At 35.2% G+C, this 17,453-nt stretch overlaps 1 protein-coding gene across 6 annotated transcripts in view; it reads left to right on the top strand.

The window, feature by feature from the left end:
- The window catches only part of DYNC2H1 (dynein cytoplasmic 2 heavy chain 1), a 191,192-nt gene that overhangs the window by 27,224 nt on the left and 146,515 nt on the right, over nucleotides 1-17,453 (top strand). For all 6 annotated transcript variants that reach the window (XM_068930371.1, XM_068930372.1, XM_068930370.1 and 3 more), the window contains 16 exons: nucleotides 140-290; nucleotides 1,807-2,009; nucleotides 2,585-2,767; nucleotides 3,614-3,796; nucleotides 3,960-4,183; nucleotides 5,021-5,136; nucleotides 7,154-7,353; nucleotides 8,029-8,293; nucleotides 8,674-8,881; nucleotides 9,233-9,362; nucleotides 10,654-10,809; nucleotides 11,828-12,087; nucleotides 13,134-13,380; nucleotides 14,311-14,462; nucleotides 14,993-15,137; nucleotides 16,375-16,477. In XM_068930371.1, the coding sequence (XP_068786472.1) occupies nucleotides 140-290; nucleotides 1,807-2,009; nucleotides 2,585-2,767; nucleotides 3,614-3,796; nucleotides 3,960-4,183; nucleotides 5,021-5,136; nucleotides 7,154-7,353; nucleotides 8,029-8,293; nucleotides 8,674-8,881; nucleotides 9,233-9,362; nucleotides 10,654-10,809; nucleotides 11,828-12,087; nucleotides 13,134-13,380; nucleotides 14,311-14,462; nucleotides 14,993-15,137; nucleotides 16,375-16,477 (2,926 nt within the window). The remainder of the gene's footprint in view (nucleotides 1-139; nucleotides 291-1,806; nucleotides 2,010-2,584; nucleotides 2,768-3,613; nucleotides 3,797-3,959; nucleotides 4,184-5,020; nucleotides 5,137-7,153; nucleotides 7,354-8,028; nucleotides 8,294-8,673; nucleotides 8,882-9,232; nucleotides 9,363-10,653; nucleotides 10,810-11,827; nucleotides 12,088-13,133; nucleotides 13,381-14,310; nucleotides 14,463-14,992; nucleotides 15,138-16,374; nucleotides 16,478-17,453) is intronic.

Here is a 17,453-nt window from a genome sequence, read left to right as displayed (position 1 = left end):
GTTTTAAAAGGTGGCTATATTTATTATTAAAAGCATAGCAAATTTGTGGCTTTAGTGAGCAGTTATAATTAAATTAAAATGCTTTTTTCCTTTGTCTTCTATTTTTATAAAGTGTAATTTGAATCTTTCTCTTCCAAAGATTCTTTCCTTGGCAGAGCAAATTCAGTTCACTGAAGATGTTGAAAATGCTATCAAAGAGCGTAATCTGCAACAATTAGAGTTAGAACTCATGGCTAAACTGGAGCATTATACTAGCATAGATACTAGTATAGAAGACACTGGGAGTACAGGTATAAAGTGATCATTCATATATATACTTACTTACAATGAATGTATAATTGTATAGTAATTAACATTGCATTTATTTAAGCAGGCAATATGTAATATTATTGACAAATTTAGCATACTTAATATTTCAGAATGAATAATAGATTTTTATTTAGGTACAAAACTATCCTGTAGCATTCATATATTTGCCAATCACTTTAATTTTTTTGTAACTTTGTATATTTACTATTTTATGTATATACTAATAATTTGTCTTCACCTGCTGAAGTCTGCTCCCATGTTATGTTCCACTGGAACTGGCCAGACAGCACTTGAAGTACATAATGCCATGCCACTGTGTTCTCTACAGCTATGTAGGTGACTTTCTTTCTCTTTTTCTGCAGCTGGACTAGTCATTCTTAAGCGCCTCTATAACAAATACTAGAAACTAGTTACTCTTGAGATATGATTGTTCTGATGCTTATATTGTCCAAACAGGTTAGATGAATTATGCCTTAGAGTACATGTTCCTCTCTTGTGACTAGAAGGGGAGCTTTGGATGACTAGCTCAGATGTAACCTACTCTGTAGAATTTTACATGAGGTGACTCTTAGTCTGTAAGTATAAAAAGACTCAATCCTGACATGCAGGTGACAATTTTTACATTATATTTGTATAACTGCTTGCTCTTCTAAATTCTAGTTTAGAATGTATGAACTGTTAACATCTGATATATCAGTTAGGAATAGGATTCATTTCATGTACCTTTAGCCATCTCTAAGTTTGGCGTTTTATCTAAGCTACTTTTCGATGCTCTTCCGATAGTTGTTGAAGAAATATCAGCACTTACAGGGGACTGTTCATTCTACCTATTGTAGGATACACTTACAGTAACATTTCAGTTTGGGTAATAGATGTGATTTTGAAGTGAATCTCCTGATTTTCCGCACTTGGAGGAAATCCCTTGCTTGAGTTAACGTCATGGAAAGGCCTTAGAGCACACAAACTGGATTGCTTTCAGATGAAACTAAATTAAAAGAGGTGCTCTCAGAATATGTGTAATGTAATCTATTGGTGAAAGACAGTTCAGTCCACAGTATCAGCTTAGTTAGTCTGAAGTAAAATCTCCAGAATGGGTATGATTGCCAGGTCCTCATTATCAACTGTTTCGCTTAAGATTGTGCCTTGCTGGTTACTAATGTGGACATTGCTGTAAACACAGGCATTATAAAATTCTGGAATAAACTGGCTTTCTGGAAAAGCCTGTACCCTGTTACTCTACTCTGTTGAGTTGCAGAGGCAGACAAAATAACTTGGAATAGGCTAGCCACCTGTCTTTTAAAGGACTGAAGACACCTGATGATTCAGAGGTTCTCATTTTATGCTGATTGTTTTGGATAATTAGTAATCTTTCTACACATAATTGAAATGAAATCTAAATAAAATCAACTGATAATGGCGAGCTGCATAAAGAACTTGAGAATGGCTAATACGTATCCTTATTACATTGTTGTAATTTTTTTTTGTGGTTATTTGCAGAATCGGGAATCCTTGAGCTCAAGCTTAAAGCTCTGATTCTTGATATTATTCATAACATTGATGTGGTCAAGCAGCTAAATCAAGCTCAGGTTCACAACGTTGAGGACTGGGCTTGGAAAAAGCAACTGAGATTCTATATGAAAGATGAAAAGTGTTATGTTCAAATGGTAGATGCAGAACTCCAATATACTTATGAGTATCAGGTCTGGTATTTTTAATTCTTACTTGGTGGCTTTTAAATATATGTAAAATAGTTTGTTATTTCATGCACACTGCTAGTTGCCTCACCACTGTTCTTCTAGTGTTGTGCCATTTTTCTTCCAGTTTGTCCCCTTAGCATGCTATTTCATAGAAAATGCTAAAAAATAAGGTAATCCTTTTTGTTCTTGAGATTAATGGGGTGAATGTAACTTGTATAGAAAGCATGTGCAGTATCATATAATTAAATTTTTTTTTATCGGTTGGGGAAGTTTGCTACTTTTGCATATTTGAGTGCAGTTTCAGCTGAGTTGTCCATTTTTCTCACTCCCTTTTAAAGGCACTTTCTGTAGTTCTAAAAAATGCATAGTGGTTTGACAGTGATATGCAGAAGACTTTATGAATATAAAATCAGTAAAACTTCATAGCTGTAAACAAATTCATATACTTAAAAAGATAGTAAACTTGACAATTTTATTATCCTGTATTTACAAATTAATGGGTAATGAATGAAGTTGATAAAATGGCATCTTAACTAATTTTTGTGTACCAATCCATACATTTTTTTCTGTTTCTCCAGGGTAATTCCCCTAAACTTGTTTACACACCTTTGACAGATAAGTGTTACCTAACTCTTACTCAGGCTATGAGGATGGGCCTTGGAGGAAATCCCTATGGTCCAGCTGGAACTGGAAAGACAGAATCAGTGAAGGCCTTGGGTGGACTTCTTGGAAGACAAGTATTAGTCTTTAACTGTGATGAGGTGAATATAATTTGGTGTAATTTAGGAGATGGCTAGAAGAACTGTGAAAGAACGTTCTGGAAGTATGTTTGATAATTTATCAGTTTCCCATAGTTAGTTACTTAGAAATTTTGGGATATTTCCAGTGACGTATTTTTGAATAGCTAGGAAGGCAGTCTTTCATTACTTTCTTGGTGTTTGAATTTTGACAGAACGTTATGGGAACAGTTTGACCCTAGGTTCCCGAGGAGCAGAGTCTCATGCATGTATAGCAACAAAATTAAGTATTTATTTAAATGACCGTACAGGATAGTAAGAGCTCAAGCTGGGTGCTTCCGTGAAGGCACCCTGAACAAAGAAATTCTGGGGTAATTATACCCTTTGCGGTTTTCTTTCGCTGCCTGCCAGTGAAGGTCTCCTGCGGTCTTTTTTACTGAGTCGGTGGTCTCTCTCCTCCTGATTGGTGTCCCTCTCCTCCTGCCTGGTCCTGGGCTTCATCCCAGGCTGGTTGCCGTGTCCTTGTTTCCCCCAGTCCCTATCTTCTTGAAGGTCAGCCACAACCCAGGTGCATCCCATCTTGTTGCCTGCATTCTGCTTTGTATCGTCATTAGCTAGTTTTGTATCTTTATTAGCTGGTTTTAATCGATTTTGCAGTTACATCGTGGGCGATGTTACATCATGGGCAACGTTACATGGTCAGCGATGTTTCTTGAGCTCATTGACAGTCTGGCCTTGAGGCCTGCAGGCTTCATCTGCAGACTTATGCTAAGCTGAAGCTAAATCGGCTCCAGTTTCCTTCTCTAAAAGAGCTGAAGCTAAGTCAGTTACGATTTCCTTCTCTAACACAGAATTCTTTTTTATTTTAAGGGCATTGATGTGAAGTCAATGGGGCGCATATTTGTAGGCCTGGTCAAGTGTGGTGCCTGGGGCTGTTTTGATGAATTCAATAGGCTTGAGGAAGCTGTATTGTCCGCAGTATCTATGCAAATTCAGACAATTCAGCATGCTTTGAAGAAACACAGTCCCGTTTGTGAATTGCTTGGCAAAAAGGTACAGCAAAACGTATTTATCTTCTTCTTGTAAAGCTAGTCTGTAAATAACTGGATATCCGCTAACTCAAAAACTGACTACTGCAATTAAACATCATCCACCCAGCATTTCTTGATACTGCTTCATATTACGATATAGTATGACAATGTACTTCTAATGCCAGGTTGAAATGAATCATAATTCTGGAATTTTTATCACTATGAATCCTGCTGGAAAGGGTTATGGAGGAAGACAAAAACTGCCAGATAACCTCAAACAACTTTTTAGGCCAGTTGCTATGACCCATCCGGACAATGAACTCATTGCAGAAGTGATTTTGTATTCAGAAGGCTTTAAGGATGCTAAAACACTGGGTAGAAAATTAGTGGCTATTTTTAATCTAGCCAGGTAAGCTTATTTTTAAGATATTACTTAGTTATATTTCTATCTATAATTCTCTTTCTTCCTACTTTTATTGTGCATTGCTCCATGTGGTTATCTCACTGAAATCTTATTTCTTCTCCATCAGTCTATGCCGAATGATGACTGTACAGATACAATCTACACACAATTTCCATAAGTTTTCTGTAATATTTTATCACTTAGATATTACAGAAGGCTATGTGTCAAAAGCAAAACTGGCCGTCAAACTACAGGTTTGGAGTCATCTGAAGTTTTACGTTCAACAGAGCTCTTTTAAATCTGATTGGTGTACCATGCAAATCTCTGTAGTTACTAATTTAAAATACTTCCAGAATAGAAATATTACAATGTATTAGGAGGTTCAGGTAGAAAAAGATGTGGAATGTAGTTACAATCTCAAGATGACAAAGTATTGTTCCTCTACTACCTTCTTTATTTCCTCCTTTTCTATTTGTAGTTAGCAATGAATGTGAGCATATGACTGTTGGCATGGTTAAGCATTCTGTTGCATTTTGATTCTCGAGTGATTGAAATGCAATTTGGTTATAAGTGTGCATGTTAGAGAAGCCAAAATTGTGAGCTACTAGAGATGTTAATTAAGGCTATTAGGGAAAATAATAAAAACATTAGTTGTTGAATGTACTCCCTCTGAAAACTTCAGTGCATCGTTGCTGATATCTCTGAAATTTGTTATGGATTGTGCTACAAATACATACGTAGTTTTGTCCAAGAACATATTGTGAGCATGTTCACTGGCCAGGTAAAACAAATTCTGGAGCTGTCACCTGAAGCTTATTTCAACATTGCTTTTTATAAATTTAGGGAACTTCTGACACCACAGCAGCACTATGATTGGGGCTTACGAGCATTGAAGACTGCTCTGAGAGGCTGTGGCAGTCTCCTTCGTCAGCTGAAGAAGTGTGAAACAAAGGAAGAAAGTAAGGTTGACTATGCCAAATTTCTGATTGTTCAGAGTATGGTACAGAAATAATTATCTACAGCTTTCTTGTTCACTGGAGTTTTGAGAAACCATGTCTTGGATCTAGAGACTATATAGAAAAGCCTCTAGAAAATTCCGTGAGAGCTCTCCTTCATCAGGAGATCACAAAAGAGTGTTGTAGTGTTGTCAGGTTCTGGACTAATCATTTATATGGCAAGATACAGGAATTTATTCTGGGGTAATTTAGAATAATTCCCAAAGCCTGTAGTTTTCACTTGACTTTGGTCAGGCATGTCCAGCCTCTGACGCTGTCCTTATTCATCAGTCTTCTTACCGTTTTGATTCTGTTTGAAGTTTGTTATCACATGGCAAAAAATATGAACCGGATAACCTAGATATAGATTGCTAGATATAGACAAATATAATGACAGATAGAAATGATAGACATGTATTGGACTGGACTGGACTGGAGTGCTATAATATTTTAGGTGTTTTTAAATGAATGGTTGTAATTTTTTGTTTATATGTTAAATGGGCAGTAATTAAGATTGTAAGGTATATAAACATTTCAGATCTTTAGGACACAACTGCTACTGCTTTTTATTTGCTTAAACAGCATATGTCTGTCCTGGCTATAGTGGGAGTTTTTAGAGACAGCCTTGGTTTGCAAATTGCGGCATAGCGAATGGCCTGTAAAAGATGTGTAGCTGACGTTTTGGCTCTGCCAAAGAAAGGTTACCAGCAATATATTTTGTGGTGCATTCCCATCAGTGTCCCTAGCTATGCTTTTTTTTCAGTTTCATGTTTGAATATGTGAAAATTTCTGAAAATTGCTTAGTCTGGCCTTTCCAAAAAATTCAGTTTCCTGTTTCTTTATGTTTTCTTGTGCTGTTGAGTCAAAATCTTTCTTTTGTCATGTAAAAAAGCTGGCCTGTTCTCTTAAATATTACGTTAATTTTGTACAACTTGCTTTGGAAAAGCAATTAAGCCTTTTGAAAACACGTTCCTAAGTGTTGATATTTTTCCTCATAGCTTTTGCATCATACTAGTGAGAAAACTTGCCTGTGGAAGCATTTGTACTTAAGGCGTTTTTAAGATGAAGAGTCTTGAATTTTTTTCCGAATCCTAGCCCGAAATACTAATCTTCAGACTCTTAGACATTAGGAGGGGGAAAAAAAGGAAAAAAAAAAAAACAGAGGAAAGGAAAGTTTGAGAATGGAGACTTTCTGTCCCATGGGTTGAATGTGGTGTATTGTGCATTCTGGTTTGGGGCAACTGTGCACTCAGAAGGAAGGCAGAAATAGGGGATGACTGTCACCTGTGCTTCCTAAGCCTCCTCTCTGGGAATTTGTGTGTTTTACATGAGAAAGTCATATCTCTGAAGTGTGTCCTAATTAACTACAAAATATTCTAGAAGTAAACATCTTCCAAAACAGAATCTGAGGTATCACGGAAACGTAAGAGTCAAGAGTCATGGGACAAGAAGGAAAACAGCCACGAGAAAGATTTATTCTACTGAAAAAATAGATACACTCATGAAGAAAAAGGCAGAGGGCTCTAATTTCTCATTTTTGCTTTTTTGATCAAATGACTTTCTCATGTAAAACATGACATGACTTCAAACTGGCTCTGGCTGAGGAAGATGTAGAATCTAGGTCCTTCATTTTTGATACGAGTGTTTTAACAAGTAGGCTAACATGTGCTGTTACTTCTACTCCTGATTTAATTATTAGACTTTTATGTAGTAGCTGGGCAGCATCATAACCATGCATTGTCTTCATAGAAAGCACTTGTGAACACATATGATACTTACAGTAAAGCAGCCATCTAACTTCCAAGTAGGGCAGTACCTAGGCTGGATTGTAGTCCGAGTGGTGATTCTGGATTGTAGTCCGAGTGGTGATTCTGCCTTTGATGTTTTATTAGTATGGGTTCAAGCGCTGATATAGTCCAACCAAGAAAAATAAACTTAAACTTACCTGTTTCTTTTTTTTTCCCCTCCTCCCCCTCTTCAGTTAATGAAAGTCGCATGGTGGTTCAGGCTTTGCGGCTTAATACCATGTCAAAGCTTACGTTTGCAGACTGTGCACGATTTGATGCGCTGGTTAAAGATGTCTTCCCTGGCATTGACTTTAAAGATGTAGAATATGCCGAGTTAACTGCAGCTTTACAACAAGCCTTTGAAGAAGCCAATTTGGAAATTATAAGGACCCAGGTAAATATCAACTGTAGCTACAAAACAAAATGAGTTGTTCTGAATTAGGCATAATGAGTCTTACATGCATTTGACTAATTTCCTTTTGTTTTTGAAAGAAACCTGTTATAAAAAGAATGAGAAGAATAACTGAAAGTTAGATTTTAATTAAATGTATATGAATAATAAGCGTGTGTTGCCACAACATCTGTGGCCCGAACTCATCTCCCAATCACTTGTATAATTGAATGGAAAATAATGTAAGAAAATTTATTAATAAGATGTGAGCATATGGTGCATAGTTTAGTTCAAGCCAGGTGCAAACTCTTATTAACATTTTGACAATAAAAGAATTAATTATGTGAGCGTTTGTTTTTATCAAGCAACTGCGTGTCTCAGCTGTATTTAGTTATGTTAGGGTTAGCTGAAAGTTTGGGACTGAAGGTTCTTCTAGTTTCACAGTAAAAAATATGTTCGAAGAGGGCTTATATTTTTGTTTTAGTAATTCAGTGAAGTGTTTATAATATGAAAAATAAAATTAATGTCATAATTTTAATTGCAATTACCTATAATTTCAAAAAAATAAAACTATAGAAAGGAAATGGCTACATGAGAAGTAAAGTAGAAAAACATTAAAGAAAGAACATGACTAATTCAACTTTACAAGTTCACATAGCTATTTTTTTTTATATTTAGGTCAAGAAGGCTTTGGAATTGTATGAACAACTGCATCAAAGAATGGGTGTAGTTATTGTAGGTCCAAGTGGTGCAGGTAAATCAACACTTTGGCGGATGTTAAAGACAGCACTTGGCAAAACTGGCCAAGTAGTGAAACAGTACACTATGAATCCTAAAGCTATGCCTCGACATCAGTTACTTGGCCATATTGACATGGATACCAGAGAATGGTCTGATGGCATGCTTACAAACAGTGCTCGACAAGTGGTACGAGAACCCCGAGGTATGTCTATGAAAGAGTGTATGTATCATTATACTTAATTTCATGAAAATTGCTTATTTTCAGTTATATCTTTACATTATGTTATTTTAAATTTGTGGTTTAAAAAAGTAAAGGTAAAAGGTAAAAAAAAAAAAAAAAAAAAAAAAAAAGACTTTTGGTGACAATTATTGTGAAGAACATTGATCTGTACTTTCCAAGTTTTTGTGATAAGAAAGCAAGTACAAATAGATATCATAAGGTGACGAACGCAAGGAGTATCTTTAAAGAACTGACATTTAAATCATGAATAAAAAGTAATAAACAATGTTAACATAGCAAGGAGTCATATTCTTGAAGTGTTTTTCTTGGGTTTGATATTCTGGTTTTGTGTCTGGAAATAGATATTACTTCATGGATAATTTGTGATGGTGACATTGATCCTGAATGGATTGAATCTTTGAATTCTGTTCTGGATGACAACAGATTGTTGACTATGCCCAGTGGAGAAAGAATCCAATTTGGCTCAAATGTTAACTTTATATTTGAAACTCATGATCTTAGCTGTGCCTCTCCTGCTACAATATCTCGAATGGGTATGATCTTTTTGAGGTAAGTCAGAGGAATGTTGCATACTTTTTAAAGTAGGCAAGTATTCTTATCTTTCTTTTCTTGAAAGGGCATTTAAACTGTGGAGGGATTGCTTATACTTACGAAGCAATCGCTGACAGAATTTGCCTTAGGTTTTATGTTGCTCCTAAGTCATCCTTTCACAGCCGTTTGGCTGGTATATATCAAGACATTTTGAAAGAAACATGATGGATTATTTGTTTCTGTGTCATCCTCAGAGGGCCCAAATATTGATTAGAATTTCTTATTTTGTTGTTCTCCTGGAAAGTATCTACTTGAAGATGTGGCTGTCTCATTTTTATTTGAATCTTATTTTGTTTTCTGTTGAGTTAGTGATGAAGATACAGATCTCAATTCTCTGATAAAGTCTTGGCTAAGAAGTCAGCCTGAAGAATGCAGATATAACCTTGAAAATTGGATTGGAGACTATTTTGAAAAGGCTTTAAACTGGGTTGTGAAGCAGGTTAGTAAACCGAGTACTTAATCAATTTTCAACTTCTATTCAGATAATCCATTTTTCTAGACTAACACTGAAGAGCTCATTCATAGTAATGATAAATTTTAATTAAAAAAATAATCATAGTGCTTTCTTGATAGCTATAAGGTTAATACTGAAGCTGTTCTAATCCCTGTGAGTTCCCAGAAACTGATAGCTGTGTTTAAAGTTATAAAACTTTGAATACAATTTTAACTTGTTAGATTCATGTATCTTTTTCAAACTAAATATACGTATTTAATTCTCCCTACCAGATATCTCTCTGTTTATTTTCAAAGATCTGAAAGGTCTGAACATCTAAACTAAAAAATGAAACAGTAGAAAAAATTGTTTTCCTCAATTTAAATTACTGTCAATAACAAAAAAAAGCTGGAATTTGAAACATTACACTAACATAAAGTTCTTAACAGGGTAGAAGGAGATATAATGTTAGACTCCTAAAAAGACTGATATTGAAATATCTAAAAAAAGTAGTCTGGTTGTTCAGAATGCTGAATTTTAACAACTCCCACTAACCTATCCCGGGTTTAAGTATGTAACTTTAGCTCTGTAACATTCTGCTCAACACCTTAACAAAATGATTTTTTTAATATGCAAAAGGTGTAAAAACTGTATAGAAAAGGATTTTATTTTTCGGTATGTTTAATTATGTTTGGTCCAAAACCCTGTACATGTATGATCCCGATTCTGTGATTCTAGCGCATATTTAGAACCTTGTTTGTCTGCATGTACTTTTTTTTTTTCTTAAAGCATGTGGATCCCTCCCTGACTTTGTACATCTTCTGAAGGTGCTGTATTTGCACTGAGCAAATGGCATCTATTGCAATGAAATATTATTTAGGAAAAGTCCCTACTGCTGTGAATAGTAAGCTAATATTTGTGAGACCTGTTGTACCTCCTCTTGGGGAATATAAATGGTCCTGTTGTATTTTTAATATTATTTCCCCTCTGTGTTCTTTCCCCCGTGGAGATTTTTAAGACTTAATTTCCAATTATATTGATTTATTGTTAGAGTCTCATAATCTGTAAATTCTGAGGGCTTATCAAAAATGATGTCAATAAGTAGGCTGGAATTAAGGCTTTCAAGTCAATGCTTAAAACTAATTTTACATCAGGTAAATTTTCTAGAATAACAGCAGTGTTCAGATATTTCATCAGCTGGGGAAATATCAAAGACTAATGAGTAATACTTTATTAACAATGTATCTTATTTCTTATTAAAACTATGCTTAAATCTACTACCACTTAAAATTTACAGAATGACTATGTGGTAGAAACAAGTGTAGTTGGAACTGTGATGAATGGACTGTCTCATCTACATGGATGCACTGATCGTGGGCAGTTTATTATTAACTTGTTAAGAGGTCTCAGTGGCAATCTCAACATGAAATCACGACAGGAGTTTACAAAACAGGTAATTTATTCAGCAAGTTTACCAAAAACTTCTCAGTACACATAGAATGGTTAGTGATTTTTTTTTTTTCTGTCTTCTAACACTACAGATTTACTGTAATAGAATATTTGTGGTTTAATTTGTTTGCAGTCTGTGTTGTCTGTAGGGAAGTATCTCGGAAGTAGAGAGAAGTTTCCTATATTACAGGCAAAGATGATATCTACACTGCTAAATGCATCCAGCCAAGACAGCAATCCCTTGGTGATACACCAAGTCGTAGAGAATGGCCTCTGTTCATCTTGTTTTATGCAAAGTCCCTCCAGAGCAGTGTGGGTCCATACTGCATCTCTGACTCCACAAGAGTCATTTTTGTGTCTTTGTTCAGAATGCCTGAAGTAATGCTGAGAGCTGTGGTAACACCTCATCTGGGTAGTATTCTTAAAGCAGCATGTAGAGGATTATGTGTGTGTTGTGTTGTATGCGCGAGGGTATGGTGCTGTCTTTGCGTAGATACATGAGGGCATGAAGACTGCGGAGACAGTGTTGGAAAACTATGTGGATACAGTGGTCCATACTGCCTATAGAAAGCTGTTCCTGGAGACAGTTATCTCCAGTTACATTTGGATTCTGTATTGGGGTGAACGAAATGGTTCCTTCCACAAGGCAGTCTGGGAGCTAAGGTGGCCAAAGGTTGGACTCAGGCTGTAGAACTAGGTATTGATGCATGTGAATGAGTTATCGTGTTTGTGTGACAAATATTATTACAAATGTTACTCTCTAAATGCAGAGTTAATTTCATATTCTTTATATTGTGGAAAAGTAGTATGTTACTGTTTAGTTAAGGACTTTATGATAAAGCATATGCGTAACATGATTGAATAAAATTTCAAAGGCAGACTTAAGGATATAAAGTGCAGGAACTAAATGCTTGATTTTACAAAGGTATGTTTTGAACGTTCTTTGGATGAACTTGAAATTATAGACCTTGTCATCAGGAATATGAATGTAACAGATGCTTTATTTATTTTTATTTTTAAAGATCTTCAGCTGGGCACGAGAATCTCCACCAGATCCCAGGAAGCCCCTCGACACGTATTATGATACTGGCACTGGAGAGCTAATGACATATCAACTGAAAAAACCTGAAAATCTAACAGCTGATGACTTCAGTAATCTCCAAACGCTTCCTGTAATCCAAACCCCTGACATGCAGAGAGGTTTAGATTACTTTAGACCCTGGCTAGATTTTCACAATAAGCAGCCATTTCTTCTTGTGGGTCCTGAAGGATGTGGAAAAGGGTAAAAAATATTTCCTATTCTAAGCAAAATATGTTTCTACCTATGTGATAAAGCATGTAAAATTTTGTAACGATGCATTTTTCAGATCATTTTCTGATTCTTAGTTACAGAAAACCTGCAACAGTCCTTCTATGGTAGCAAGTAGGTAAATTCTTTGGAAGATCTCCAGAGAGAGCTTAGGCTCAATTCAGTTGCTTGCACAAGGCATGTAGTGCCGTTTAACATGCCACAGTTGCCTCAGTATCTGAGGCATCTGTATGAGGCTTGTAGATATGAAACAGGGCCTTTGGAAGACCTGTGCCGGGATGGAGCAGTATCTGAAAGGCACATGAGTGTCTGATCTGATCTCAAGTGGCACTAGATTCCACGGTGCAGGAAACTGAGTTTAGCTCATCCTACTGCCTCTCTTAGATTCCTTATTTAGGTGGGTTCAGTCTTCTGCTGGCCTTCCGGGGTATGTACAATTCATTGATTTTTATCAGGAATTTAGATCCTTATCTGAAGAGAAGTTGTTTGTTAGGCACTGTTCACAAGTGCTTATTTTTGTACTGCCATTGGGATCCTGATAATAAATGATACGGATGAAAAATTATACTGTGGCTCCAATGGATTATGATTCTTAAGAGGAAAAGGTTATTAACTAGTTTCTTCTTTTATCCCTAAGAACTTCTTTTATCCTTAAGTCTTGATCCTGCTTTCTGAGGTATGTATGTAGACTGTTGAGGCTTTTTTGCGAAAGCGTGTTGACTTCCATCAAACTCTGTGAAAGCATAACGATCTGGCAGTTTGCATATATTGTTTCTCAGTGACTAGGTGTTTATTTCATGAAGCTCTGTACTACTATTTTATTGAATTTCTTGAATGGAAAATAATGCCATTTTAAAGGCAAGAATATTTAGTTCAGCATCTGCAATACCTATTTTATTAAAACAGTGTGCAATGCATGCATTTTAATTCAAAAACTATGAAATATCTTTGGATACAAAGTATGTTTTAACACCTTTATGTATTTATGCTTATATGTACGTACACATTTTCTTTGTTAGGATGCTGCTTCGTTATGCATTTTCTCAACTCCGATCCACGCAGATTGCTACCGTTCACTGCAGTGCACAAACTACCTCTCAACATCTTCTGCAAAAATTAAGTCAAACTTGCATTATAATCAGTACAAACACTGGGCGAGTATACAGACCAAAGGACTGTGAAAGGCTTGTTTTGTACTTAAAGGATATCAACCTGCCCAAACCTGATAAATGGGGAACAAGCACTCTCGTGGCTTTTCTGCAGCAGGTGAACACTTATGTCTTTGAAATACATAATAGTTATCCACAAAGATAAAGAGAATTATATAAACTGGAAATAGTTTAGGGTAGTAAATACACACATGGATCATTTTCAGAGTTGACATCCTGCATCTATAGTGACGTTGTTTTTATTTGTCGTTTGATAGAACATATTGTTGTTAGCCAGAACTAAGATAACGTTGTTATTGGGCTTGTATGCAAAATAAAAAAGACAGTGCTTGCCCCAGTAAGTTATAATCTAAAATGTTTGACAATGTAAGTTAATGATGTGACATAATTCTTTTATCAGTATAGACTGGAAGTCCTTGTCTAATATTTAGGATATATTTATGGGGATTTTGGAAACTTTTCCTGCTTAGCATATTCCCCTTCTTTTCCTTCACGTTTCATTAAGAGGCTCATGGTTCCATAACCCACCACCACTTTTTTTTTTTTAAATTCATTTATACAGTGCATGTATTATCCATTTCCTTTTATAAATCTGTTCCTTTGTAGTATATTTATTTCTTTTAGGTGTAAAACTCAACATTTAAGATTTGGTCAGAGTAGAGTTTTCAGTGCTTTCCTGCCATTGGTGCCTACTGCCTACTTTCCTATTTAAGACAAGAAACCAATATTCCTGCTTTATGTTAGATACTCATCTCCAGGGAGAGATTTTGTCTGATTATAGACAATTCTAGCCTACCCTGTCTTTTCCCTTGACCTCACAACGTGTGATACTCACTTATGTTAACAGAATTTTAGAATTGCTTGAGAACTAACGTTTTAGACTTTATTATGGAAAAAGACACCAGTACTGAGCGTACTGCTGGCAGTTAAAAAAATAATGATAGTAGTCTCCTTCTCACAATTTTTTTTTGTAAGATACCCTGTTGACTTTCTTTTAATACAATATTTATTTATTTATTTATTAAAGGTTCTGACATACGAAGGATTTTATGATGAAAATCTGGAATGGGTTGGTTTAGAAAACATCCAAATTGTAGCTTCCATGTCTGCTGGGGGAACATTAGGAAGGCACAAACTTACTACCAGGTTTACTTCTATTGTTCGTATTTGTGCAATCGAGTAAGTATGTGGAAACTCGTTTGATTTTGAGAACTCAGATTTAGCCTCTGTTTGTGCCCTTGCTGAATTAAGTCTGTACAAAGATGTGATCTGTGATTGTTTTTGGCATTTTCTGGTCCTTCATCTTTTCTAATATTTTGGGATCTTCAGATTCGATATTGTTTCTGGTGCCTCTTAGCATTAGAAACTAGTTGAGGAACAATCTGTAGCTACTTAATTGTACTGAAGTGTTTGAAATATGTTTCCTTTTGGATGATTTTGCAACTTTATGTTAAAGTGCTGTTTGGTTACAGGATTAGAGAAGCTGAAAAGAAGTTTTGTTGAGTTTGAACACGTTCAAAGATATATTTAGAAAATTTATGACGGTTGCCTATAGCAATAAAAAGAAATTATGTTATTTAACTGCTGGATGGAGGTCTTATTCATTGAAATTTCACAGTAATTGTTGATATAATTTTGCAACTTTTTGTTTTTAATAAAGAAATTAAGAATTAAAGTAAGTCATTTTCTTCTGTCTTTTTTCCATGTAGCTATCCAGAGAGGGACCAACTGCAAACTATTTATAGTGCCTACTTGGAACCTGTACTACAGAAAAACCTAAAGAATCACCCTGCCTGGGGTTCTTTAGCAAAAATACATCAGCTAGCAGGATCTATGGTTCAAGTATATGAGCAGGTATCAAAATTTACTACTTTTTCGTGGAGATGGAGAATTCTGAAATAAAAATGTTGTTTCACCGTTAGCTCTTTTTAACATGAGATTAAAAAGTTTTATCAGTGTTAAAATATGAAGTTTCATCTTTTCCGTAAGGTTGATTTCAGCATTAAAAAGTTACATATTTACAGAGAATCTTAGATATTAGAACCAAACTGAGAGCATTAAGGGCTCTTGCTTTTCCACAAATTTATTGTATGACTTTGACAAGCATCTTAACTCATATATACTTTCAGTTCCCGGATTTATAAAATGTAGAAAATAGTATTTTCCTGCTCTCATCTTATTACACTGGATGAGGAGATAACATACTTTAAAGATTGTTATGTGCTCAGGTATTATGGATGCTATATAAATACCAAAGAGAGTTATGAGGATTCTCCCTTATGCACATCAAAGACTACCTATTAAAATTTTACACAATTAAAAATAGGTAGTTAGGCCCACAAGTTCCTTTTTTGCTTCTCAGTCAAAATTTTAGCAACCTTTGCCTAGCAAAACACTTAAATACTTAGTTCTCTTAATCCTGTAAATAGTCTTAATGGGCTAGATGGGATGGAGATGTAAGAGCTTACTGTATGTTCTGAGAATGTCCCCATCTGTACAGAACCATGTTAAAAAACTGGTCTTTATGACCTGGATGTAGGTATAGCCACCAGTGAGTAAGCACCAAGTAGCTTGAGTTTCGTATGATATTATCAATATATTCTAAGAAATCTAAGTTTAAATTTCATCACACCAGAATTAAATAACTGATGATGACAGCTATTCTTTCAATTAAAGTCGTAAATTCAAATATCTTTTCTGGCTAAAGACTGAGTATTTCTGTGATAAGTCATGCAGTGTAGTGAATGTTATTCATTTATGTAGTTTTTTATTACCATTTATATTTCTTTTGCATCTTATACTTGGTAAGATTTATTATTTTGAAAAGATTATTTGTTGAGTATATTAATGCTACACTAAAAGTCTCAGGTGACCTACGTGGTTGTTGTTTGCCTCAAAAATGGTACAGAAGAAATGTTCTAATTCTGAGAAATTCTTCTATATTCAGAAAACAGAATTTACATTATTCATCTTTGCGCTTTTCAAAAGACCAAAAGTGTGCATTAGTAATTAGTATTTTAGAAAAAAAATTAAAGCTACATTTCCACATGGTTTACAATTTAAAACATCTTTTTTTGACTTCTGTTTTTAGGTACGGGCGAAATTCACAGTTGATGATCACAGTCATTACCTCTTTACACCGTGTATTCTTACTCAGTGGGTTCTTGGTTTATTCCGATATGATTTAGCAGGTGGTAAGTCACCTATTCTATTTTCAATGATAAAGCATTTCTAAAATGTCCCAAGATATTTTTGATGTCGATCTTAGTGTTGCAGCTTGTTCACTTGCTGTACTCCTTTTAAACCATGAACAGTCTGTAACTCGTCTAACAATTTGTTCCGTAACATATAGCAAACAAATACAAAAACCAGTATGGTGTTGTAAATACATATGGGAGCTGTTTGTAGATTAAGGGAAGGAAGTAGGTTGGGATTGTGTTCTTTTCTGTAGGAACCTGTAGTTTCCCAACTACTCCCTCTCGTTTCTTTGTTTTTTTGTTTTTTTGTTTTTTTTTTTTTTCTGACGATACAGCTTCTGGGTTCTCAGAGGCTTGCCACTGATGGTTCTCATTACACACTTGGTTGTATATACCTGGTGAGGTGAATGTGGAACTGCAACTGATGAACACCCTCTGTGACCTACTTAACAAAAGAGGAATATCACCACTCACAAGCATATAGAAATCGAACTCATCTATATAGATATTTATAAATATCTGTATAAAGCCTAAATATTCTTATGATTTCAGAATGCTGGTTAATGACAGTCCAGTCTCAAAGTTCTTTTCTTAATTTTGGGAAAGGCAAAATGTGTTTAATTTTGAGTGGTTTTCCAAATAGACAGCCTAGGCTTCTTTCTCTTTTCTTTTCATCCTTCCTTCGAAATTGATGTTATTACCAGATCATGAACAATTGCTCCTTATTATATTTAATTTTTTACATTAATTGGACCAAAGGGTTACCTAGAAAGGTGGCTTAACACATATAAAACTGGTAAGAATACTATGCTTATATTCCATTCATTTTTTTGGATCCTCAGATGGTGTAAATCAGTGTAGCTCAAATGATGGCAGAAAAGCTACACTGACAGTCAATGAATAGGTAATCTCAAACTGTTAAGGACTCCATTGTTGTATCTGAAGGTGATGAATACTTGTGCTTTTCCAGTAA

The sequence above is a fragment of the Struthio camelus genome, chromosome 1, assembly GCF_040807025.1.
Source record: "Struthio camelus isolate bStrCam1 chromosome 1, bStrCam1.hap1, whole genome shotgun sequence".
NCBI classification, from domain to species: Eukaryota; Metazoa; Chordata; class Aves; order Struthioniformes; family Struthionidae; genus Struthio; species Struthio camelus.
This window is presented reverse-complemented; position numbering and strand designations above follow the sequence as displayed.